General features: G+C 37.3%; 1 protein-coding gene across 1 annotated transcript in view; it reads right to left on the bottom strand.

The window, feature by feature from the left end:
- LOC128628236 (uncharacterized) overlaps positions 1–27,787 on the bottom strand; it is a 97,012-nt gene that overhangs the window by 1,022 nt on the left and 68,203 nt on the right. Inside the window, exons 2-3 of the mRNA XM_053670717.1 lie at positions 4,172–4,327; positions 2,963–3,816 (exon numbers count right to left, since the gene is read on the bottom strand). Coding sequence (XP_053526692.1) covers positions 2,963–3,816; positions 4,172–4,327 — 1,010 coding nt within the window. The remainder of the gene's footprint in view (positions 1–2,962; positions 3,817–4,171; positions 4,328–27,787) is intronic.

Genomic DNA, 27,787 nt, shown 5'->3' with positions numbered 1-27,787 from the left:
CGAATGATGGAGGACTCACCTTTCTGATGCCCTTTGCAGTGGATAATTGCTACCTTGCTAGGTAGCCAAATGGAGTCTAGCAAGTCCAGGATCTCTTGTTTATTCTTAATTTCTTTACCTCCAGAAGTGAGGAGGCCCCTCTCCTTGTAGATGGCTCCGTGGACGTGCGCGGTGGCAAAGGCATACCGGCTGTTGGTATAGATGTTGACCTTTTTCCCTTTTGCCAGTCTGAGGGCCTCAGTGAGGCCAATTAGCTCTGCTCGCTGAGCTGATGTCCCTGCTGGCAAAGCCTTTTGCCAGACTATTTCTTCCTCAGTGGTTACTGCGGCCCCTGCTAACCTCTCACCATTTAGGACATAGCTGCTTCCATCGGTAAAGAGGACTAAGTCAGGCTTTTCATAGGCCTGGTCACGCAGGTCGAGGGCGTGAGCCAGTTATAGTCTCTAATACCTGAGAACAGTTATGGACAATTGAGGAGTCGGGTACAGGTAGCAGGGTCGCCGGGTTTAAGGCAGTCGTCTTTAGGAACTGGACAGCTGGAGGATTCAGCAGTTGGGCCTGATATTGAGTTAGCCTCGCATTAGAGAGCCACCTATCTGGGGGAGCCCGCAAAATTTGTTCTAAATAATGCTCTCCAATAACTTGGATATCTTGCCCTAAAGTCAATTTGGTAGCTTCCTTGACTAGCAAGGAGGTGGCTGCTAGTGCCCGCAGGCACGCCGGCCAGCCAGAGGCTACAGGGTCTAATTTCCTGGAGAGGTAGGCCACGGGTCTTCTCCAGGGGCCTAATTCTTGATTTAGTACTCCTAGGGCTACCCCCTTCTTCTCAGCTATAAAGAGCTGGAATGGCTTAGTGGCGTCTGGGAGAGCAAGAGCGGGGGCAGTAGTTAAGGACTCCTTTAAGGCCTGGAAGGCCTGTCTTTCCTTGTTAGTCCAAGTAAACGTCTCCTCGCTCCCTCTTGTTATTTCGTGGAGGGGCCTGGCTAGTTCTGCGAATCCTAGGATCCAGAGCCGACAGTATCCTACTGCCCCTAGGAATTCCGGTACTTGCCTTTTCGATGTGGGCTCGGGTATCTGGAGGATGGTTTGGATGCGTTGATCAGAGAGAGCCCTCTGACCTTTACGCAAGTCATACCCTAGGTAACTTACGGTTTGTTGAACATTTGGGCCTTTTTGGCAGAGACGCGATACCCCATTCCTTCTAGTTCCTATAGTAGCTCCTTGGTAGTGGCACGGCATTCCTGGTGGTCTGTTGTGGCAATCAGGAGGTCATCTACATACTGCAGGAGCACGATGGTAGGATGGCTGTCAAGGAAGGGCTGCAAGTCTCGGCCTAGGGCTTCACTAAAAAGGGTAGGTGAGTTTTTGAACCCTTGTGGTAGATGCGTCCAGGTATACTGGCCTAATAGGCCGTTTTCCGGGTTGTTCCACTCAAAGGCAAACATATCCTGACTCTGCAGGGCTAAGGGAATGCAGAAAAAGGCATCCTTTAAGTCTAGTATGGAGTAAAAAGTGTACGTTGGAGGCAACGAACTGAGTAAGGTGTAAGGGTTAGGCACAGTCGGGTGGATAGTTTCTACCCGCGAGTTTACTTCCCTCAGGTCCTGGACAGGGCGGTAATCCTGGGTCCCCAGCTTCTGGACGGGCAGCAAAGGAGTGTTCCACGTAGACTGGCATTCTCGCAGGATGCCCGCCGACAGGAGGCGCTTCAGGTGCTGAGCAATACCCTGCTTAGCGCGCGCTGGCACCGGGTATTGTCGGACCCGAATGGGGGAAGCTGTGGCCTTCAGCTGGACTACTACTGGTGGCTGATGAACAGCTAGTTCCAGGGGATTAGTCTCTGCCCAGACCCCCGGAACCTCAGCTAGTAAGTCCTCAGGGACCCCGCCCTCTGCCTTACCTTCCTGGAGGGCAGCAAGTAGGTATTCTTTCGACAAGGGCACAGTGACTTCTAGCCTCATTCCTTCTTGAGAGGCCTCATTACTCTCCTGCTCTGAATCTCGCCTAAAGGTGATGGTGGCCTGTAGCTTCCGCAACAAGTCTCTCCCGAGCGGATACGGACAGTCTGGAATTACTAGGAATGAGTGTGTGATGGTGCCCAACCCTAAATCGGTTACTCCAGCTGTGGTCCAAGGGTATGCCTCCTCCTTGCCTGTTGCCCCTACAGTTTTTGTAGTTGCCTTCTGGAGTTGTCCTTTGGGTTGCTTTAAAACTGAAAAGGTGGCTCCCGTGTCTATTAGGAAATTGACAGGTTTCCCTTCGACCTGTAGGGTGACCATGGGCTCCTGGGAGCCAACTGGGATGGAGTCCCGGCCCCCTCAGTCTAGAGTCTGGAGAAGGACAGGAGCCCCCGTCCTTTGCTGAGCTACCTTGGCTTGCAACTCTGGGCACTCACGCTTCCAATGTCCATTCTTCTTGCAGAAAGCACACTGGTTCTTGCCTATTGGCGCCCGTCGCTGTCCTAGTCCTGACTCCGCTGTCCTAGTCCTGACTCCGTTTTCCCTCCACCCTTCGGTGCTGGGTTCTGGGCGGCAATTAAGATCTTGGCTACTTCCTTTGCCCTACCAATCTCAGGATCATCCCTATTGATGAAAACCTTTTGTGCTATCTCTAATAATTTGCTAATATTCTCCGCTTCGAATCCTTCTATTTTCTGTAACTTCTTCCTAATATCTGAAGCTGCCTGAGTTACAAAGGCTATATTGAGTAGTCTCCTGTTCTCGGGTGCCTGAGGGTCTAGCGGGGTATAAACCCTGTAGGCTTCAATAAGCCTCTCTAGGAATGCGGCTGGCGATTCCTCCCTACCTTGGATTACTTCACTAACTTTACTAAAATTAGTAGGCTTCTTAGCTGCTGCCTTGAGCCCCCGTAGTAGACCCCGGCAATACTGGAGTAGCGCCTCCCTTCCCCCGCTCGAATTAGGATCCCAATCTGGAGGTTGACTGGGAAGGACATCCTCTACCTCCCTCCTCCCTTCTGCGGTACCCCTCTCTTCTCCCGTCACAGCCTTGGCTGCTTCTCTCATAATTCGGTCCCTTTCCTCAGAGGTGAAAAGGGTCTGGAGTATCTGCTGGCAGTCATCCCAGGTTGGCTGGTGGGTCCTGAAAATGGTTTTTAAAAGGGAAATGAGGCCTTGGGGTTTTTCAGAAAAAGGAGGATTCTGGAGTTTCCAATTATACAGGTCACTGGTTGAAAAAGGAACATAGACTAGTCGAGGTGGTGCCCGTGCTGGTGCATCTGGGCCAGGCGGCACCTCACGGAGAGGCAGAATGGCGGCGCCTCCCTGCTGAGGCAACCCACGTGGTGTCCGGCCCCTGGTATGGGGCGGGCTCCTGAGGTCACCTCCTGTGGTGGAATCTGGTTGCGGAGGATTGTAGGGTGGCGCCGCAGTAGGCTCGATCAGGGGGTCCTCCGGGGCTTCGGAGAGAACTGGGTATAAAAGAGGCTTTTCCTTAGCTGAACCCGGGACCGGGGCTCCCTGTGAACCCGGGACCGGGGTTCCCTGTCCCCTCGGGCGGCAGGCTCTACTACCCCCCCTCGCCGCAACACAGACACTGCGCTGCATCCTCCTCCGGTCAGGCTGGCATGGCCGGATGTAACCTGGACGCTCGGTGGCTATGTCCACCCAAACGTCGATGTTTACCATCTGGTCCGGATGAGGTACCTGGTATACTACTCTCTGTACTGCATATAAGATGGGAAGATCGAAGGTCCCCTCAGTGGGCCACCCTACGTTGAAGGTGGGCCATTCTAGTTCACTGAAGGTTCGCAGTACCTCAGGGTCGGGCGGCGGGCCCCATAACCCCGGGCGCGCTTCTGAAAATCAGAAAAATTATTTAGGAGGCATTCAAGTGCGGTCTTGGGCGTAGATCCTCCCTGTCCCATCTTGGAATTGCGGCGGGAGACCTCGGTGATCTCCCAGAGTCCTAGGGCTACTAAAAGAGTTGTTAAGCCTAGAGGGAACACATATAATTTTAGACACAATTTCTGGACAAACAACAAAAGGCGCCCACACAGACACAAATCCTTTCACGCAACCACAATATCGCTGCGCAACGTGGCGCGAAAACCGAAACCAATTGCGACCCAGTCGCGGGAGCCCAGCTCCGATTCCCGAGAGCGTCCTCTCCTTGGGACTCCCCCGGGGGGACTGCCGGTAGCGTCCACCTACCCCCTCGGGGCTCAAGAGGTCTAGACCGTTTCCAAGATCCGGGTACCCCAGTTCTGCCGAAACTTACTGGGCCCGGCGGTTGATGGTCTTCGGAGTGTATGTAGATCCTGGACGAGCCCCCAAATGTTGTAGATGATCGGCGGGTAAATACACACTCTCGGAGTCCGGAAAAGAATTGATAAAAATTTTAATGGCCAAAGATTTTCCTGCGCACAGGGGCGAACCTCCCCAACTGTGATCGGAGTCAGGTAGCTACTCAGAGCTTCAAAATGGAAGTGGCGCCTGGCTTACAGACTACTGGGTATTTATATTTTCTAGCAAGGAAGCAAAGGCATACAGAAGCAGAGGTGGCGGTTAGCTATTGGCTTATTTAAAAACGGCGAGGGTCCCTGATTGGTGGGTGCTGCTGCTGGCGGGCACTTTCTGGCGGGCCAGGTTAGTTACCTTATTTGGCTAGAATTTTAAACCCAATTGTTCCTAGATGTTTGTTCATTATCCTGTTCCAGGAACTGCAGATTTAGGGTTGGGTAATGCCCTAGCTGTAATTTTCCTAGCTGGGTATAACATTTACAAATGACTATGTGCCAATTTTACTAACATGGAGGAACAAAACTCATATTATTAAGCTCTTCAACATGAATATTAGATTCTTTGATTACAAAAGTTGTGGGTTAATCTAATGCATCTGAGACTTAACAATTAAGAGGAACAAGATGTTAAGACATATTATAGACTGAGGCACCATATAAGCCAGAATGTAGGCAAGAGATGAGACTTTTGGAAGTAAATACACCATGTCAAAAGTTCTCTATTCAATTTTAATCTAAGACAACATTCTATAACCTAGGTTTATGGGGGAAATACTGAAAACTAGCTCAAACAATGCCTTCTTCTACTATGTTCACCTTCCATTTCTCTGCTACAGAGATTATTGCCCAGACTTTGTTGCATCTGCATTACATATATTCTACACTGCACATATAGGAGACTTAGCAGGTGGAAATGAACAGCTTGTCATAGTGTCATAGTCAGGAACCCTAAATCTAGGGCAGAAATTTTCATTTTCTAGATCAGGTGTGGTGGAATTTCTATCCATGGTCTTGTAGTACATATGATGATATGTACCCAGAGTCAGTGATGGGAGGCATTTTTTAAAAGAATTTTATTTATTTATCTTTATAGGGGAAAGGAAGGAGAAAGGGAGAGAATGTCAATGTATGGTTGCGTCTCTTGGGTCCCCTGCTGGGAATTGGCCTGCAACCCAGGCGTGTGCCCTGACTGGGAATTGAACCGCAATCCTCTGGTTTGCAGGCCTGCTCTAAATCCACTGAGCTATACCAGCCAGGGCCTGGGAGGCATTTTTATTAGCATAGTCCCATAGTGTGATCAAGCATTTTTGCCAATTGCACTGTTCTTGGATAAGTAGTTCAATCTTGGCTCCATGACATTTTAGAATCTTTATAAGCTATAAAAATAACATGAAATAAATCTTTTAAATAATTAATTATACACTCGCAACTGAGAACCTTTACAAATATAATTGCCCTATTAGACAGTACTTGTGAATACTCAGATATTTGTCCTCAAATGAACAAAAAAAGTTATTTTGGAATTACTTGAGAAACACTTTATAAATGGCCATTCTCCAGTCCCTTACCAACTTTATTTTAACATTCTATTAACCACCTGGCATACCAAAGCCTACAATAATGTGACAGTCTTACACAGGTTAAAAAATGAATGCTGAACAAATGAAACTAATATAAAATAATATTGAATGTAAATAGTTTTATATATATTATATATAATACTATATAGTATGTATAATATATATATATACACACACATACATATTCAGTCATCCAAATCTGACTTTCAGCAGAGCTACAGATTATAATATATGACTATTGAAACATATCCCATGAGGTATAGACTAGAAATCTGTATATTTATTAATCTTCTCAGGTTACTATATTACTGCCAGCTGGGGAATTTTCTAAGACCCAGTGTTTAGAAGCCACTGGTATAGATATCTATACTTTATCAGTGGAGTTTATTGTCAGTTCATTAGTCAACTTAAATATTTTTTCTATGAGAGTTCCAATAAATTACTTAAGCAAGGGGAAAGCTGTACAAACCTTAGACCAAGACTTCAGGGAAATGTGCAACAAGATGTCTTATGATATCTTTCTAAAGAAGACAGATAAATAAAGCCAAATGCAAAAAAAATTGGTGGATTATTTAATGGATCAAAGTATATACACAAAAGATACTAATCAACAGAATACTATTCTTCTAACCTAGAGGTTCTGTCTGTGAAATGGTCAGTATAGATTATTTAGGTTATATTATAGTAACAGCAAAGTTTAATTTATTTCTCATATTACATATTTATTGTTATATTTGTTCATTGCATATTTTGTTATATAACATTTTAGTGTAAAATTATTCACAGCATTTCCCTAGAGGTGTAGGCTAAAAGAATGTCTTTAATCTGAAAAATGTTTTGTGGGGCTGAGCAGAAAATAGGCATAGTAAGTTTTATATTGACCTAACAGATCACTGTTTTTTCTACTTTCAGCACTTCTAATACTAAATGAGTTGTTTTGTTTTTTCCACATTACGCAGTTCTGAATCTAACTCCCTCATGTTAGCATGGACCACATTGATTAAGGACTCAATTCTACAAGACTGTCCTTTACTTCAGATGCCAATCAGAACTCTGGGTCATCTGTACTTCTGACTAACTGGATATAGATCAAGGATTCCCCAAACTGCATCCTTAGGTTTGGTCATTTGCTAGAATGGCTCACAGACTAAAGAAAACAGTTACCTTACTATCACAAGTTAATTATAAGGATAACTATAAAAGACACAAATGAACAAAAAAACCCACACAAAGTAAAGTCTGGAAGGATCCAGAGTACAGAAACTTTCTCTCCCCATTAAATGTATGTATGGGGAGGGGGTGGTGATAACCCCTGGCATGTGGATACAGTCACCAACCTAGAAGCTCTCAAACCCCGAACTCTTCATTTAAGGTTTTAATGAAGTTCTTTATGCATGCATGATTAATTAAATTAGCAACAATTAGTGATTAGCTCAGTATTCAGCCTGTCAACATAGCCCCAAGATCCAGAGGCTGAGACTGAAAGTTCCAATTCCCTAGTCATGTGGTGATAGCCCCAATCCTAAAGCCACTTAGGGACCAACTGAGTCTCCTCTTTAGCATAAACTCAGGATTATTTGAAATAGGCTCATATTAAAAAGATGTTTATTTCACTTAGCATAATGCTTTCCAGTTTCATCCATGCTGGAGCAAAGGGTAGGAGCTCCTTTTCTTCTGCTGCATTTTTGCCAATTGCACTGGCAAAATTTTTGTAAATTGCACATTTACACAATAGAATTCCATTGTGTAAATGTACAATAGTTTTCTGATCCATTCATTTACTGATGGGCACCTAGGTTGCTCACAGCAATTGGCCATTGTAAATTGTCCTGCTGTAAACATTGGGGTGCATAGGTTCTTTTGGACTGGTGTTTCAGGGTTCTTAGGGTATAATCCTAACAGTGGAATTGCTGGGTCAAAACGCAAATCCAATTTTAGTTTTCTGAGAAAATTCCATACTGTTTTTCATAGTGGTTGTACCAGTCTTCAAACCACCAAGAGAAATAAGCCAGGTGATGAAAGACAAATACCACATGATTTCACCTTTAACAGGAACATAAACAACAAAACAATCAAAAGAGCAAAATATAACCAAAGACATTGAACTAGAGAACAGGCTGACAGTGTCCAGAGGGGAGAGGGGAGGAAATTTCAAGGAAAAAGGGGAGGGGTTTACAGGAATAAGTATAAAGGACACATGGACAAAAACTAGCAAGGGGGGGTGGAAATGGGAGGGAGGGGGGAAGGCTGGGTGAGTGGTCTGAGATGGGAGTAAAAGACAGGAAAATGTACTTGAACAAAAATTAAAATTAAAAAAGACATGTTTCTCTCACAACTATCACTTAAGGATAATTTTGCAAGTTCTATATTAGAAACTGGGGACAGAGACCAAATATGTATTTTTATTATCACATACTAGAAGAAATTTATACCTTTTAACCTTTATCCAGTTGAATAAGCAAGTACTAACATCACCCTTAACTTTGAGGGGCCAGGGGGTAGAAATTACACTATGACTTTAGAAGGAGAAGAGTTAAAATATAAGAACTTCTTATAAAAGAAATGGATGGTATCTATGTTTTAGTATTATTCATTGAGGAAAAGTAAATGTATATGTATATATGTATATATACTTTTTATTATCTTTATTAGTATTCAATCCAGATGCTAAATCTTAACTTACCAGATCTGGTACACTGGATCAAATGTGGTGGTGAAAAAAGAGTAAATAAAATATCAATTTAAAAAAGAAAGAATATTTTGGAGGATTGAAATAAAGGACAAAACTTTCATTTATTTTTCTAGATCAGTGTTTACCATATGGGCTACTCATTACAATTGCCTGAGGAGGTTTAAAAATCCAGATGTCTTAACCATACCCCAATCAATTAAAACAGATTTTTTTTGCAGTAGAACCAAGAATCATATTTGTTTAAAAAGCTCACCATATAATTAGATCAATAGTTCTTAAACTTGTGTTTATAAGTGAAGTATCTGTAATGTTTTGAAGTGTTGTAAGTTATAGATGCCCAGCAGTCCTTGTTCTAGGCTCTACATGGTAAAGTTATAGAGATGGAGGTTTCAGTTGAATATCAAAAATACTTTTCAATAGAGAATGGTCCCGAAATGAAATGAAATCTCTCTATATTCAGTAATAGTGGGCAGTCTGAGTGACCCATTGCAGAGGCAGTGTGGTAATGTGTTTCATGCACATCTGAGTACTAGTCTTGCTCTCCCTGGGAAACTGGTCCCCTCTGGCCATACACTTTCATAGACAAACATCAGCTGTTTCCATGCCTAGAGGGAATGTGGAGTCTCCAAGAAAGCAGGGAGAGACCAGGGGTAAAGAGACTCCTAGACAATACTATCCTCCTAAAATGGCATCCTTACTTTCATCAGGAGTATCTTTGAGAGGTGCTCCTTATAGCTTATTTGCTCATTTTTGTATTATTTAATTATATTATAGAAACTTTTATTTACTTTCTTGAAGAGAAAATTTGTTGTCCTTCTGTCAGCCACTGTTCCTCTCAAAACAGATAAGTAGATGCTGTGGAGGGAATCCAAATATTCCATTTTACTTGATCTTTGAATCTAATACCAATGGTAATTAAACATTTATTTTTTAAAATCCTGGTTTATTAGCATATAAATTATCTTGTCTTTACATATAAAATAGTGGAAAACTAACAACACATGTTAAACTACAGCCTCCATTATTAATTAACTTTATTATCTCAATCACTTAACCTCTCTGATCATTGATCTTCTTATTTATACAAGCTAGTTATAACATCTAACAAATGGAAACACCATATTAAATATAAAAGGTGTTTATATGATCTGGGTTCAATAGGTATTATTTACTTACATTTCTTGAATATTTCAATTAAAAGCAATTCTGTATGAGTTATTTATAAATTTTATGTTATATTCCATCAAAGAAGTGCTTTACATTTTCACTTTTGTGTTATCTATGTAGTATACAGATTGTTTTGGAATAATAAACTTTTCTCTCCATTCCACCCCCTTTTGTCCACCAGTTATCATTAAATTTAACTTAATTTTGACTTTTCATGTTCGTTTATTTCTTACAGGAAAATAATGATGCAGGATAATAAAAGTATAAGAAAGTGTCAAATTGTTTACTTGCCAAGTTCAAGAGCTTAGGCTTAAAGAATTTAAGAAGAATTGGAGAAGAATTTGGATGTATCAGTCATGAACCAAGGCAGTCTTTCCCACTATATGATATCCTGGATGGGGATAGGATGGTGTAAGCCAGGGGTAAAGCCAGGCTCACTTAGATGCTAATGGGGCTGCTGAGAAGAGACAAAGTAAATTCTGGTCTGGATCCCACAGCATTTCTAGATGGGTTTAAAAATACTGCATCTTTGAATATTCTTGAAACAGTTGATTCCACTAGAGAACTAAGCTTTAATATTCTATGAATCTGGATGATACTAGTTATGTAGTATTGGACAAATGAGAAAATAGTCACTGAAATCATTTATCTGTATGTAGTTCACAAGAGGAATCCTGGTCTAAGTAAATGGAAAGAAAAAGTTTCTAAGCATTTCCTGTATCTCCAAAGCCACATAGGAGAACAAGAATATTCCTATATGACCAAGAAAGGCAAAAGTAAATGTTGTTGGAAGAAATCCTGACCTGAGGAGGTTTGACATTGACATAAGGAAGTGTTCAGGAATGGTATCTGTGAACTGATAATTGAGGCCAGATAGCACCACTGTCCCAAGAGACACCATGGTGGATAAATGACTAACAAAGACTAAATCACCTTCCCCAGTGCCACCTTTCTTCAAGAATCTTTCACACTGCCTACAGTCTGAGAAGGTAAAATTATGTATTGTGTGTAAGCGCAAATGAAGTGCAATAGAAGTACTCAAAATAGAAATTAAAATTTAGAAAAAGAAAGTTACGTTTTCCTAGAGTGAAGACATTTAACCCAATTAAAAAATGGGAAAAGGACTTGAACAGACACTTCTCCAAAGAGGACATACAGAATATCCAGAGACACATGAAGAGATGCTCAATATCATTAGCTATCAGAGAGATGCAAATTAAAACCACAATGAGATACCACTTTACACCTGTCAGGATGGCTATCATAAACAAAGCAACAAACAACAAATGTTGGAGAGGTTGTGGGGAAAAGGGGACCTTAGTTCACTGTTGGTGGGATTGCAGACTGGTACAACCATTATGGAAAACAGTATGGAATTTTCTCAGAAAAAGAAAAATCAACCTGCCTTTTGACCCAGCAATTCCACTGCTAGGATTATATCTTAAGAACCCCAGAACATTAATTTCAAAGAACCTATGCACCACAATGTTCATAGCAGCACAATTTACAATAGCCAAGAGTTGGAAGCAACCTAGGTGTTCATCAGTAAATGAATGGATCAAAAAAATTGTGGTACATATACACAATGGAATTCTATGCAGCAGAGAGAAAGAAGGAGCTACTACCCTTTGCAACAACATGGATGGAACTGGAAAGCATTATGCTGAGTGAAATAGGCCAGGCATTGAAGGACAAATACCATATGATCTCACCTTTGACAGGAAGCTAAAGAATAAAACAAACAAGCAAACAGAATAAAAACAAAGACACTGAAATAGAGAACAAGGGGGCAGCGACCAGAGGGGAGAGAGAAGGGAATTTAAGGGGAAAAATGGGGAGGGATTTTGAGGAACAAGTATGAAAGACACAGGGATGAGGATTGGGGGAAGGGAATGGGAGAGAGGGGGGAGACAGGCTGGGGGGGGATGGGATGGGAGAAATAGACAAAAAATGTACTTGAAAAATAACTAAATAAAAATTTTAAAAAAATAAAACACATATAAAAAAAAGAAAAAGAAAGTTATGTTCCCTGGATATGTAGACTGGATTTTTATTGTTACTTTGAATTTTGTATTACTCATAATTGAAGTCAATATTTACTATAGTGTTAATTGAATTGATTGGTGTAAAAGTATAAAACTATCTCAGAAACAATTTTCTTAAATAGTTCATTTCCCTTTGTTATACAATTCAGAAACCCTTATTCATCTTGCATACAATAACATTCTAGAAAACGTTTACCCATAAAAAATAAACATATAGATGCAAAATGTTGGTTAGTATAATATTGCATTCATAAAATACAGTTTATTTTATGAATACTAAATTAAAGGCAATTTTATGCAAAATTAATATTTTCTTTTAGTTCTTTATTTTTCACAATGAAGTAAAATAACAGAGAACTAAAAAGAGTTAACATTAAAGAAATTATATTTTTGGAATTTTGAAAGAACTCTGAAAATTAATACATTAGGATTTTCTAGCTCTTTTCCACAAAAATATAAAATTAGAGATTTATGAAAAATTACAGGGATGTTAAGCATTCTTTGATATAAATCATGACATATTAATGGCTAATGATCAGCAATATTTTCCCTCATGTCATATTTGAAGCAGAACTGACTTAAGTGATGGCAGAGTTATGAAGTATGTACAATAATTACTGAATTTATTAGAAAAATAATTCAGCAGTTGGGGAATTATTTGGAACATTACTTCATACTCTTGCCAAACTCTGTTTCAGTGAGTAGAAGCATTAAGCAAAAAAAATAAAATTATGTTTCTCAATTGTGTGACACCTTAAATAAGCTATATCTTTTAGAAATCCTAACTGTTGGAAGACTCAGCTTCAGTGAATTTTCTTTTCCTCCAACAATTAAGTTCAAAATTCTCAAGCTTTACCATCATTTAACATCAAATCACTTTTTCTTTTCATTTTCTATCCTCCTGTCTCACTGCTTGTTATTTCTAATTCATGGTCAGTCTTAATTATTTTTTCAGCTTATAATTTCCTCCTGATGCCTAACACTATTTTCTGGGTTCATAAAAAGTTTTTATATTCAGTATTTTTTTTACAACTCTACACACACATACATATACACACGTGTGCCCACATACATATTCTCATTTATCAACAAAGAGCATAGGAAAAATGTTACGGGGAATACATATTTGGGTTCTTGCAGAAGTATGTTCTGGAACTGACTAACTATTCAGTAATTGTTTAGGATTTATACTAATGAGCTTAGATGATGTCCTGAGAATAGAAGGAAAATTGTAGTTATAGACATTTAAAAAATAATATATTATAAGAAATATATGTTCTTTGAATGTGGTTTACCCTAAAAAATCTTAAAAGGCAGCAACTTTTAAGATTTTATTAATTAAGTATATCATTTATCTCTATATTTAACTACTCTATTATTTAAAAAGTCAACAGAAATTGTTTTTGAGGATAAAAGTTAGTTCTTATTTTTATATGTGCCATATAACAAATCATGTTATGTGTATATCTCCATGTAAAACATGGTAAGATGTACGAAACAGGATAAACCCTCCTAGGTTAAAGGTATATCATTAGGACAATCAATGTATATATTAAGAAAAAAGTAAGATCCAAAATAAAAATAAATAACTATATACTTCAAAAAACTAAATATAGTGAAATATATAGGCCTATAGTTAGTAGAAGGGAGGATAGCAAAAATCAGAGTAGAAATAAAATAGGAGACCAGAAAATAAAAATTTCAACCAAACTAAAACTATTTTTCTTGAAAATGTAAACAAAATTGACATCTTCTGTCTGCTGAAGAAAATATGTAGAAAACTCCAATCAATAGAATTATAAATGAAAGACAAGATATTACAACTGATACTACATAAATACTTAGAATCATAAGAGGCTATTATAAATAATTATATCCCAAAGGATTGTAGAATTGGAAAAATTCTGGGAAAGATACAGCTTACAAAGACTAAGAAGTGCAAATATGAATAGACAAATAACGAGTAAAGATATTTAGTCAGTAATCAAAAAGCTCTCAGTATACAAAAACTCAAGAATAGATGGCTTTACTGTCAAATTCTACAAAACATTAAAAAATTATTAAAGCCAATTTTTGTCAAATCTTTTTCAAAAATTGAAGAGGTAGTAGTACTTCCAAACTCATTTTATAAGGCCACTGTTACCCTGATATGAAAAGCAGATAAAGAACTACAAACAACTTTAAACCAATATCCCTGATGAATTATAGATGCAAAAATTATCAACAAAGATTTAGTACACTGAATTCAGCAAAACATAAAAAAAAATATACACTATGACCATGTGGTATTTACCTCTGGGATCTAAAAATAGTTCAACTTAAAAAAATCAATAAATGTGTACACCATGTTAATATAATAAACAGTAAAAATCATATAATCATCATGATAAATGTAAAGAAGTAATTAAATTTATTTTGAAAGAAATTTTCTCAAATAATTGGGTATGAAAGGAATATACCTCAACTTAATAAAGACTATACATAAAAACTCACACTTAACATTATGCCTAACAATTAAAAAAAGCTTTTTCTTTAAGACCAGGAATAAAATAAGGGTATTCATTGTCACCACTCTTATTCTACATAGTACTGGAACTTTTAACTAAAGTAATTTGTTTGCACAAAGATATAAGAACATCCAAATAAAAAGAAATTAAAAACTATCATTATTTGAGCATACAACATCATATACAGAAAACTCTACATACTCATCCAAAAAGCTGTTGAAACTAATAAAAAATTGAGTAATTCTGCAGCATATAAAATTAGCATACAGAAATCAATTGAATTTTTTTACACCAGCAATAAAATATATAGAAAAAGAAATCTTGTTCATAGTAGAAAATAAACAATAAAATATTTAGGAATAAATTTAACTAACAAAGTAAAAAAAGTAGGTAAAATGATACTACAAGACCTTCATGAAAGACTTGAAGCAAACATATTGCTAAAATGTTCATACTGATGAGATCCAAGATGGCAGAGGAGTAGGTGGAAGCCATACTAACCTCTTTTCAGGACCAAAGTGGAATTACAACTAAGTTAAAGAAAAATCATCCTGAATAACAAACTGGACATTAGCTTGAGAGAGGTTTTATAACCAAGGACATATGGAAGAAACCACATCACCATAAGACTGGTAGGGAGTGTGGAGGATGAGAGGGCTAGCTGGGCTCCCACAGGTGGCAGCTAAAGTTCTGGAGAGATATTCTGAAGCCCTGAGAAGTGTGGAGTCTAAACCCCATGTTGGGCTTTCCAGCCTAAATAAAGCACCAGAACAGTGAAAGGAACCCAAATGACACTTGGCTGTGAAAAGAGTGGGGTTTCTGTCTACCAGGGAGAGATGGCTAGAGATGCAGAGAAACTTTAGAAAGGCCAAAGCACAAAAGCTTGTTTGCAGACATTTACTCTGGGCTCTGGCAGAGGAAGGATGGAGTGGACTAGAAAAGCATGAGGAAAGACTGTGGTTGGTGATTGTAGGGAGAGAGCTGAAGGGTCAGTCACCATGATTTCTGTGATGAGTCATTCCCCACACTGCAGAAGCCATGTTTCTCAGGCAGAGTACACCCTCCAAGTCACATTAGCCTGAAGGGAAGCAGTAGCCACATCTGCAGAAATTCCTCTTGCACTACCCTTGGAGCTGAAGCCTGGCTGCTGAAGAGTACAGTTGGAGGCCACTTCACAGACAAAGCCTAACAACAATCTTGCAGGCAAAGGCAGGTTGCTGGGAGCTCTGAGATTTTAGCTGACCCCTTTCTGGCCCAGTGTTGGTAAAAGTTGAACTTGGTGCACAGCCTGGTTCTTTCTAGAAATGCTAAAAACTAGCAGAGAAAGCCACACACTGTGGATCACAGATAGTTCCAAATAGGCTGCCGAGGGCCAGTGATGGAAGCAACCAACATACACCTGCATGAGGGTATATGCTGATCTAACTAATATACAGAAACAAATACAAAGAAGCAGCCAAAATGAGAAGAGAAAAAAACAGGCCTCAAATAAAAGAACAAGATAATTCTCCAGAAGAAGAACTAAAGGTGGCATAGGCAAGAAATATATCAGATAAAGAATTTAGAATAATGTTATAAAGATACTCAAGAACATGAAAAAACACATAGAAACCATAAAAAAGGACCATTCAGGAATAAAGAATACAAAAGATGAAATAAGTAATACATTGGAAGGAATAAAGAGTAGGTGAGATGAAGCCAGAAGATTGAATCAGGGATTGGAAAGACAAGGTAGAAAAAAAATCACCCAAGTGAACAGCAAAGAGAAAAAACAATTTTTTTAAAGAAGAGGATATCTTAAGAAACTTTTGGGGCAACATGAAGTGTACCAACATAGGAATATCAGAAAGAGAAGAGAGTGGTCAAGGGGTCAAGAATTTGTTTGAAAAAATAATGATCAAAAATGTCCTGAATCTGGTGAAAGAAAAAGACACACAAGTGAGGAAAGCATAGAGAATGTAAACAAGATGAACCCAAAGAGGCTTACACCAATGCACATCATAATTAAAATGGCAAAGTTTAAAGACAAGGAAAGAATCCTAAAAGCTGCAAAAGTAAAAGAGTTATTACCTTAAAGGATTTCCAATTAGACTGTCTTTTGATTTCTCAACACAAACATTTCAGGTTAGAAGGGAATGATATAAAATATTCAAGGTGATGAAAATCAAGGACCTATAACCAAGGTTACTGTACCCAGCAAGACGATCATTAAAACTGGAAAATAAATAAAGAGCTTCCTAGACAAAAATATGCAAAAGGGGTTGTTAATAACAAACCAGTACTACAACAACTGTTAAAGTGCTTGCAAGAAGAAGGAGGAGGAGGAAGAGGAAGAAGAAAAAGAAGAAGAAGGAGGAGGAGGGGGAAAAGAGAAGAAAATAAAGAAGCATCAATAAGATGATTATTGATAGATACATATTAACATACAAAGGAGTTCCCATCAGACTGCCAGCTGATTTCTCAAAAGAGACCTTACAGGCAAGAAGGGGCTGGAAGGAAGTATTCCAAGTCAGGAAAGACAAGGACCTACCTCCAAGATTGCTCTATCCAGCAAAGTTTTCATTTAGAATGGAAGGACAGATAAAGTGCTTCTCAGATAAGGTCAAGTTGAAGGAGTTCATCATCACCAAGCCCTTATTATATGAAATGTTAAAGGGACTTATCTAAGAAAAAGAAGATAAAAAAACATGCATACTAAAATGACAGCAAACTCACAATTAATAACAACCATACCTAAAATAAAAACAAACTAATGAAACAGCTAGAACAGGAACAGAACCACAGAAATGGAGATCGCATGGAGGGTTAGCAATAGGGAGTGTGAGGAGGAGGGGGTGGAAAGGTACAGAGAATAAATAGCATAGATGGCAGGCAGAAAATAGACAGGGGGAGGGCAAGAATAGTATGGGAAATGTAAAAGCTAAAGAACTTAAGACACATGGATATGAACTAAAGGGGGGTGTGGGAGGGAGAGGGCATGCAGGGTGGAGGGGAATGAAGGGGGAAATGGGACAACTGTAATAGCATAATCAATAAAATATATTAAAAAGTAAAAGTCTTAAATGCTCTAATCAAAAGACATCAAGTCAAAGAATAAGAAAACAAGACCCATTTATAGGCTATATCCAAGAAATCCACCTCAGTTCAAAAGATATATACAGACTAAACGTAAAGGGATAGAAAAAGATACTTCATGCAAATGGAATGAAAAAAAAAAAAGGAAAAAAACCTAACAAAATAGACTTTAAAACCAAGGCTATAGTAAGAGACAAACAAGGAAACTACATAATGATAAAGGGAATAATCTACCAAGAGGATATAATGCTAGTAAACATTTATGCAACCAATATAAGAGTATCTAAGTATGTAAAGCATATCATGATTAACATAAAAAGAGAGATCAACAGAAATATGGTAATAGTGGGAGATTTATATCACCTGATTGACTTCAGTGGATAGAGGTCCAAGACATAAAATCAAAAAGGAGACAGTGGCCTTAAATGACACAATAGATCAAAAATACTTAATTGATATGTTTAGAGCATTTTACCCTAAAGCAGCAGAATACACATACTTTTATAGTGCATATAAGGTGCCCAGCTAGCTCAGTCAGTAGAGCATGAGACTATTAAAGTGAATATGGATCATTTAAGGATAGACCACAAGAAAGAATAAAAAACAAGTCATAATAAATTTAAGAAGATTAGAATCATATTACTCATCTTCTCTGACCACAATGTTATGAGACTAAAAATCAATCACAAAAAGAAAACTAAAATACACAAAATCTGGAGCTAAATAACATGTTGTTAAATAATGAATGTGTCAGCCACAAGGAAGAAGGAAGAAACTAAAAGATACCTTGAAACAAAAATGAGAACACAACCCAAACTGTGGGACACTGGGAAAGCAATCCTAAGAGGAAAATTCATAGCATTAAGGACTACCTCAAGAAACAAGAAAAAGCCCAAATAAACAATTTAACATTATACCTGAAGACTTGGGAAAGAACAACAAACAGCCCCAAATGAGTAGGATGAAGTAAATAATAAAGATCAGAGTACAAATAAATGAAGTAGAGCTGGAAAATGATACAAATGGTCAATGAATGAAAGAGCTAGTTTTTTGAAAAGATAAAGAAGATTTACAAACCCTTAACCAGACTCCAAGAAAAAAGAAGTAGAACACAAATAAATTAAATAAAAAATGAAAGAAGAAATAACAACTGACACCAATAAATAAAAAAGGATTGTAAGAAAATGTTATGAACAAATATTATGAACATAAATATTATGAACAAAAAATATTCCAACAAACTGGACAACATGGATGAAGTGAATAAATTCCTAGACATATATAATCTCAAAAACTAAATCATGAAGAATCAGATAATATAAATAGACAGATTACACCTTGTGAAGTTAAAGCAGTAATCAAAAAGCTCCTAAAAAACAATAGCCGTGAACCAGATGGCTTATTGGGTTAATTTTACCAAACATTACAGGAAGAACTAATACCTCTGCTTCTCACAGTAGCTCATAAAATTCAAGAGGAGGGAGGACTCCCAAACTTATTTCACAAGGCAGCATTATTCTAATTCTAATACCAAATACAGATGTTGCAAAAAATAAAATTATAGGCCAATATCCCGGATAAACATAGATGCTAAAATATTCAAAAAAGTATTACAAACTGAATAAAAATATACATAAAAAAGATCCTACACCATAATCAAGTGGGATTTATTTTTTGAATTAAAGTTTGGCACACCTTTTGCAAATCAATAATTGTGATAAATGTCATAAACAAAAAGAAGTATAAAACCACATGATCATATAAATATATGCTGAAAAATCATTGGATAAAATGCAGCATCAATTTATAATAAAAACCATCAGCAAAGTGGGAATAGAGGGAACATACCTAAACACAATAAGAGGCCATATATGACAAACCCTCTGTCAGCACTATGCTCAATGGACCAAATCTGCAAATGTTCTCCTTAATATGTGGAGCAATCAGGAATGTTCACTTTCACCTCTTATTCAGCATAGTACTGGAAATCCTGGCCATGGCAATCAGACAAGAAGAAGAAGAAATAAAAGACACCCAAAATGGAAAGGAAGAAGTAAAACTGACTTTATCTTCAGATGACATGATGCTGTACACAGAGAACTCCAAAGATTCCACCAAGAAACTGCTAGAACTGATAAAAGAATTCAGCAAAGCAGCAGGATACAAAATTAATATCCAGAAGTCAGTTGCATTTTTATATGACAAAAATGAACTAATAGTAAGGAAAATTAAGTAAGTAATTCCATTTATGATTGCTTCAAAAAGAATAAAATACCTAGGAATAAACCTAACCAAGGATGTAAAAAAACTTTATTCCGAAAATGATAAAACACTGAAGAAATAAAATGAACAAGATACATATTAGTGGAATCACATACAGTGCTCATATTAGGAAGAATTAACATAATTAAAATACCCATGCTACCCAGTGTAATCTAGAGATTCAATACAATTCCTATTAAGATTCCAGTTATGTATTTCACAGAGCTAGAACAAAAATATTTCAAAAATTCACATGGAAACACTAAAAGTCCTGCATAACAAGAGTGATCCTGAGAAAGAATAACAAAGGAATCACATTACCTAATATCAAACTGTACTGTAAGGCCTTATTAATCAAAACAGGATGGTACTGTCATAAAATAGACACATAGATCAATGGAATAGAATAGAGAGCCCATAAATAAACCCATACCTTTATATTCAATTAATATTTGACAGAGAAAGCAAGTACATACAATGGGCTAAAGATAGTTTATTCAATAAATGGTTTGGGGAAAATTGGGCAAATACTTGCAGAAAAATGAAACTAGATCATCTTCTTAAACCATTCACAAGAATAAATTCAAAATGATTTAAATACTTAAATGTTAGACCTGAAATCATAAAACTTCTAAAAGTAAATACAGGCAGTAAAATCTTGCATGTAGCAACATTTTTTTCTGATATTTTTTGTTTTCCCTCAGGCAAGGGAAACAAAAGAAAACAAATGAACAAATAGATGGGTATACATCAAACTAAAAAGTTTTTTCATAGCAAAGGAAATCATCATCATGATAAAAAGACAACCCACTGAATGGGAGAACATATTCCCTGATGTATCTGACAGGGATTAAAACAGAAATAACATATAACTCAAGGCAAAAAAATAGTCAATTCAAAAATAGATAAAGAACCTGAATAAATATTTCTCCTAAGAGGACATACAGATGACAAATAGACATATGAAAAACTTGTCAGCATCACTAATCATCAGAAAATGCGATTTAAAACCATGATGAGATATCACCTCACTCCCAGAATGGCTATCATTAATAAATCAACAAACAAGTGCTGGCAAGGTTGTAAATAAAGGGGAACACTTCTGTGTTATTGGTGAGAATACAGTTTGGTGTTGCTACTGGGGTACCAGTGTGGAGATACCTCAACAAGTTAAAAATGAATCTGCCTTTCGACCCAGCAATCCCACTTCTGGGAAACAAAAAAACAAACAAACAAACAAAAAAACCCTTTAATTTGACAGAATATATAGACCTCTATGTTACTTGAAGCATTATTTAAAATCTCTATGACATGGAAGCAAACCAAATGTCCATCAGTAGATGATTGGACAAAACGATTATGTTATAGTTACACTATGGAATACTACTTGGCCCCCAAAATAAGAAATTTTTACCCATTTTTGACAGTGTGGATATACCTGGAGAACAATATACTAAGTGAAATAAATCAGACAGAGGAAGACAAATGCCATATGATTTCATTCATATGTGGAATCTAATAAACAAACTGAACTAACAAGCAAAAGAGACAAAATCACAGAGAGCAGGATGACAACTATGGGGAAAGGTTAGTGAGTGGAAGGATTGAGCAAAAAGGCAAAACTACTCATGGACATGAACAACAGTGTGGAAATGCAAGGGTGGCTTTAAGGTGGATGAGGTCATGAAAAAATTACAATAAAAATTTAGAAAAAATAGAAAATAAAATCTTCATACTACCCCATACAATTTATAGATTGGCGCAATCTCTATCAAAATTCCCATAACTGTTTTTTTTTTGAAGAATAGAAAACAAGTCCTAAATTTTGTGTAGTACCACAAAGACTCCAAATCATTCATGCAATCCTGAGAAAAAGTCAACCAATAGAGCCATCAGAGTTCCTCTTTCAAACCATACTACAAAGATATATATGGCCTAACATTAAATACAACACCATTAGACCAGAATAAAAAATACAGAAATAATTTCTATATATGAAAGGCCCCCCAAAAAGCAGAACTTATTTGTAAAGATTATATAAAGGAAGAAGGACTCATGGACATGGACAACAGTGAGGTGATTGTGGGGGGAGAAAGAGTATAAGGGGACTATATAATAAAGAAATATATAGTAAAAATTATATTAAAGACCTGGCTGGTGTAGCTCAGTGGATTGAGTGTGGGTGTGTGAACTAAAGGATCGCAGTTTGATTCCCAGTCAGGGCACATGCCTGGGTTACAAGCCAGTTCCCAGCAGGGAATGCACAAGAGGCAACCATACATTGATATTTCCCTCCCTTTCTCCTTCCCTTCCCCCTCTAAAGATAAATAAATCAAATCTTTAAAAATTATATTGAAAACTTATATATTTATTCTTGCATGTTTAAATGTCAGTCAATGTCAAAGTACTCTTCATTTGATGCAATACACCTATGAAATTATTTTTTCCCACTGCTAAAAACAGATTTGAACTCAAGTTTGATGCTTTTTAATGCTTCTGCCTTTTTTGTTATATGTCTTCCACATCAGCAAAACATTTCCCTTTCTGGACTTCTGGGAAAATAAAAAATATAGTTGCTTGGGGTGAGATGGAGTAAATAGAGAGACTGGGACACTGGGGTCATGTTGTTTTTGGTCAAAACTGAACACTCAGCATGTTGTGGCCCGGTTCACTTGTAAATCATCCATAATGAAATGGGCAAACACATTGAGTCTTCCAAAAAATACACTAAAGCCAAATGCAGCCTCTCACAACAATACCAGCTGGTACACTGACACAAATGTGTTTCTAGAACACTCACCTAGCGGAGGAAATGGTACTACAATACTGCTGCCCTATAGAAGATAATTTCTGAAAGAGGTCCTGCCTTTTATATGGTCAACTAACATATGACAAGAGAGCTAAAAACAGTGAATGAGTAAAGGATAGTCTCTCCCACAAGTAGCAGTGGGAAAAGGGGAGAACTACTTGCAGAAAAATAAAATCTTACTTCCATCTTACCCCAGTCACAAAAATTAACTCAAAATTGATTAAATAATGAAACACAACACCTGGTGCCATAAAACTTCTAGAAAAAATATAGATAAGTTTCTTGACATTGGTCTGATGTTTTTAATATGACAACAAATGTACAATCAGCAAAAGCAAAAATTAACAAGTGGCCCTGGCTGGTGTAGCTCAATGAATTGAGCACAGGCCTGTGAACCAAAGGATTGAGGTTCGATTCCCAGTCAGGTCACATGCCTGGGTTGCAGGCCAGTTCCTGGCAGGGGGCGCACGAGAGACAAAGCTACATTGATATTTCTCTCCCTCTCTCCTTCCTTTCCTCTCTAAAGATAAATAAATACAATCTTTAATAAAAATTAACAAGTGATATTACATCAAAGCAAAATAATTAAATAAAATAAACTTTCTGAACACTGCACACTAAAAAAGAACAAAGTGTAAGCATAATACATATGGCAGAAAATGTTTGTAATCCATATATCAGATAAGTGGTCAATTATCAAACTATATAAGGAAATCATGTAACTCAATAACAAGAAACAATCTGATTTTAAAATGTGCAAGGAACATAAATAAACAACTTGCCAAAAAAGACATACAAGTGACAAACAGTTATATAAAATGGTTCTCCACTTTATTAATCATTAGGGTAATGTAAATTAAAATCACTATGAGATGTCACTTCGTAAATGTTATATGGCTATTATCAAGAAGACAAGCAATAGCCCTGGCTGGTGTAGCTCAGTGGATTGAGCTCGGGCCTGCAAACCAGCCAGTCACGGTTCGATTCCCAGTCAGGGTACATTCCTGGGTTACAGGCCAGTTCCCTGCAGGCCAATTCCCAGCAGGGGACGCATGAAAGGCAACCATACATTGATGTTCTCTCGCTCTCTCCTTCCCTTCCCCTCTAAAGATAAATAAATAAAATTGAAAAAAAAAGAAGACAAGCAATAAATAACAAATGTCAATAAGAATGAGGAAACAAGAAACCCTGTGAATACTTAATAAAAGTACAAATTGTTTCAGCCTCTATGGAAAATAGTATAGAAATTTTTTAAAAAATTAAAAATAGAACTGCAATATGATCTCTTAACTCCACTTCTGTGTATAAATGCAAAGAAAATGAAAACAAAATATCCAAAATATATATGACTTGTACATTAACTGCAACATTATTTTCAATAAACAAGATATGAAAAAAAACCTAAAAGTACATAAAAGAATGAGGGGATAAGAAAATATTTTATAAATATTTTATATATAAATATAAAATGTAACACTATTTAACCATGAGAAAGAAGAAAATCTTTCTTTTTATGTACACAGTGATGGACCATGAAGACATTATGCTTAGTGAGATAAGTCAAAGATAAAACTGTAAATTGTGTATATGTGGAATCTAAAAAAAAACAAACATGGAAAATCAGAGTCGAATTACGGTTACCAATGGCTTGGAGGCTAAGACCTAATGAATGAATTGAAAATATGTTGTTTAAGAATAAAAACTTGTGACTAAAGCTCTAATACATAGTATTATAGTCAAATAAACTTTTGTAAACTTCAAAGTTCTTAAGAGGAAATATGTTAATAGTCCCACCACAAAAAAGATATGAAAATAATATGACATGCCATTGTTGTTAAGCTAATGCTATGGTGGTAATCATGTTGCAATATATAAATGCATCACATCAACAATCTAGACATGGTAAACGTTCACATTATATATATATATATATATATATATATATATATATATATGTCAATTATATCTGAATATAATAAATGTGTCATCATTTTTAAAGTATTAAATATTCCATCTATGGGTACAGAATAGATTTTAAAATATCAGAATATAGAGGATAGCAGGGCTTCCAACAAAGATGGAGGCATAGGTAGCTATGCTTCACTTCCTCACACAACCGAAAGAAGGATAACAACCAATTTAAAAACAAAAACCAAACAGAACTGCCAGAAAATTAAACTGTATGGAAGTCCAACAACCAAGGAGTTAAAGAATCATTCATCCAGACTGGTAGGAGGACCAGAGACAAGAAGCCTGGGCAGTGAGGACACTTGAGAAGGTGGCAGCTAGAGGACTGAGGGGATGAGAGATGGAAGCTGGTGGACCAGGTTATCCCACATTCACATGTGGATAAGTCAGAAGCAACTACTGGGAGTGAGACAGGGCAACCAGGGTTCCCATGTGGGGAAATAAATCAGCAAAACCTCTGGCTATAAAAACCTCTGGAGGTGGGTGGGGGGCAGCAGGAGAAGCTCCCAATCTCACAGGAGAATCCATTTGAGGGGTCTCTAGGATCCTAGAATGTACATAAGCCCACACTCCTGGGAATCAGCATCTGAAAAAGCACAATCCACTTGTCTGAAGGGACAGAAGTCATTGAAAGTGGGACAAGAGCCAAAAAAGCAGCATTGCTTCCTCTCTGACCCCTGTGTATAGTGCTGCAATGCAGTAAAGTGAGTTGCCCCACCCTGGTGAATACCTATGGCTCTACCCCTTACAACATAACAGGTATGTTAACACATATAAATATGGCCCAAAGGAAAGAACACATCAAACACTAGAAAAGGAACTAAGCAATGAGGAGATCGCCAACCAATCAGATTCAGAGTTCAAAACACTGGTAATCAAGATGCTCACAGAAATGGTTGAGCATTGCTGCAAAATACACGAAAAAGTGAAGGCTATTCAAGGGAAATAAAAATATACAGGGAATCAACAGTGAAGGGGAGGAAACTGAAACTCAATTCAAATATTTGGACCAGAAGGAAGAAATAAACATTGATCCAGAATAGAATGAACAAACAAGAATTAAAAAAAAAACTGAGGAGAGGCTTAGGAACATCTGGGACAACTTTAAATATTCCAACATTCAAATCATTTGGATGCCAGAAGGAGAAGAAGAAGAGGAAGAAATTGAAAACTCACTTGAAAACATAATGAAGGAGAACTTGCCTAATCTGGCGAAAAACCAAACAAACAAAAAATAACCAAAAAAAACCCCAACAAATAGACTTCCAGGAAGTCCAGGAAACTTGGAGAGTCTCAAAGCAGTTGGACCCAAGGAAGCACACACTAAGGCACATTATAATTAAATAACACAAGATTAAAGATACACAGAAACTCTTAAAAGCAAGGGAAAGGGAGACAGTTACATACAGAAGAGTTCCCATAAGGCTATTAGCTGATTTCTCAGAAATAACCTTGCAGGCAGGAAGGGGCTGGAGAGAAGTATTCCAAGTCATGAAAGACAAGGACCTACATCCAAGATTGCTCTGTCCAGCAAAGCTATTATTTAGAATGGAAGGGCAGGTAAAGTGCTTCCCAGATAAGGTCAAGTTAAAGGAGTTCATCATCACCAAGCCCTTATTATGTGAAATGTTAAAGGGACTTACCTAAGAAAAAGATCAAAATTATTAACAGTAAAATGACAACAAACTCACAACTGTCACCAACTGAACCTAAAAAAACAAAATAAAAACTAAGTAAACAACAAGAACCACAGAAATGGAGATCTCATGGAGGGTTATCATTGGGGAATGGGTAGGTGGAGAATTGGGGAAAAAGATATAGGGAATTAGAAGGATAATTGGTTGGCACAAAATAGACAGGGAGAGATTAAAAATAATATAGGAAATGGAGAAGCCAAAGAACATATATGTATCACCCATGGACGTGAACTAAGGGGAGAGGGATGCTGAGGGATGCATGGTGGAGGGGGGTAAAGTAAAGAAACAAATGAAAGAACTGTAATAGTATAATCAATAAAATATAGTTAAAAGCAAAATTTCAGAGTTTATACATAGTCTCTATTAGCTAGGCTTTTTAATAAAGTATAAATCATTTTTTCTGGCCTTGAAGGCTGACATTTTAAAAAGAAAATTACCACCAACTAATTAAATCTTGTTTTTTAATTCAGGCATGTTATATATTTGAAAAAATTACCTTTTTATTAATAAAGTATGGTCTTTATTATCTAAAAACACATATTTCTTATTAATTGTTTAATGATAAACATTGCCTTTACAACATTGGGATGTTTATGTACTATTTTTTGCAAATATAGTTAAGTGTACATCTGCTCTATTTAGAACAGGGACTATGTCCTCATTGGAACATTCTTTTTTATTTTTTAATTATATTTTATTGATAAGCTATTATGGTTGCCCCAATTTTTCCACCTTTACCCCCCTGCACTCAGCACCCACCTGTTCCTCAGGCAATCCTTTCACCATCATTCATGTCCATGGGTCATGCATACAACTTCTTTGGCTACTCTATTTTCTATACATTAATTTATATCCTAGTGGCTATTCTGTAACTATCTATTTGCTTTTTTTCTATTTTATATTTTTTATTGTGGTTCAAGTACAGTAGCTTATCTCAACCCCAACCACAACCACTCACCTTCCCAACCTCCCACCCTTGAAACTACCTCCTTTGGCTTTGTTCATGTGTCTTTTATACATGTTCCTTCATGGCCCTATTGTACTTCTTTTTTTAAATATGTTTTATTGATTATGCTATTACAGATATCCCACTTTTCCCCCTTTATTCCCCTCCACCCTGAACCCCCTCCCACTGACATTCCTCCCACACTTAGTTCATGTGCATGGGTCACACATATAAGTTATTTGGCTTCTCAAATTCCCATACTATTCTTAACCACCCCCTGTCTATTTTGTACCTATCATTTATGCTTCTTATTCCGTGTATTTTCCCCCCATTCTCTCCCTCCACCTCCCCCACTGATAACCTTCCATGTGATCTCCATTTCTGTGATTTTGTTCTTGTTCTAGTTGTTTTCTTAGTTTGTTTTTGTTTTGCTTTTTGTAGGTTTGGTTGTTGATAGTTGTAAGTTTGTTGTCATTTTACTGTTAATAATTTTGATCTTTTTCTTAGGTAAGTCCCTTTAACATTTCACATAATAAGGGCTTGATGATGATGAACTCCTTTAACTTGACCTTATCTGGGAAGCATTTTATCTGTCTTTCCATTCTAAATGATAGCTTTGCTGGATAAAATAATCTTGGATATAGGTCCTTGCAGTTCATGACTTGGAATACTTCTCCCCAGCCCCTTCTTGCCTGCAAGGTCTCTTGAGAAATCAGCTCATTGTCTTATAGAAAATCTTTTATAGGTAACTGTCTTCTTTTCTCTTGCTACTTTTAAGA

The sequence above is a fragment of the Artibeus jamaicensis genome, unplaced genomic scaffold (assembly GCF_021234435.1).
Source record: "Artibeus jamaicensis isolate MK-2021 breed Jamaican fruit bat unplaced genomic scaffold, CSHL_Jam_final contig_61, whole genome shotgun sequence".
Taxonomy (NCBI): Eukaryota; Metazoa; Chordata; class Mammalia; order Chiroptera; family Phyllostomidae; genus Artibeus; species Artibeus jamaicensis.
Note: the sequence above shows the minus strand (reverse complement) of the source record. Positions and strands in the feature narration are given on the sequence as shown.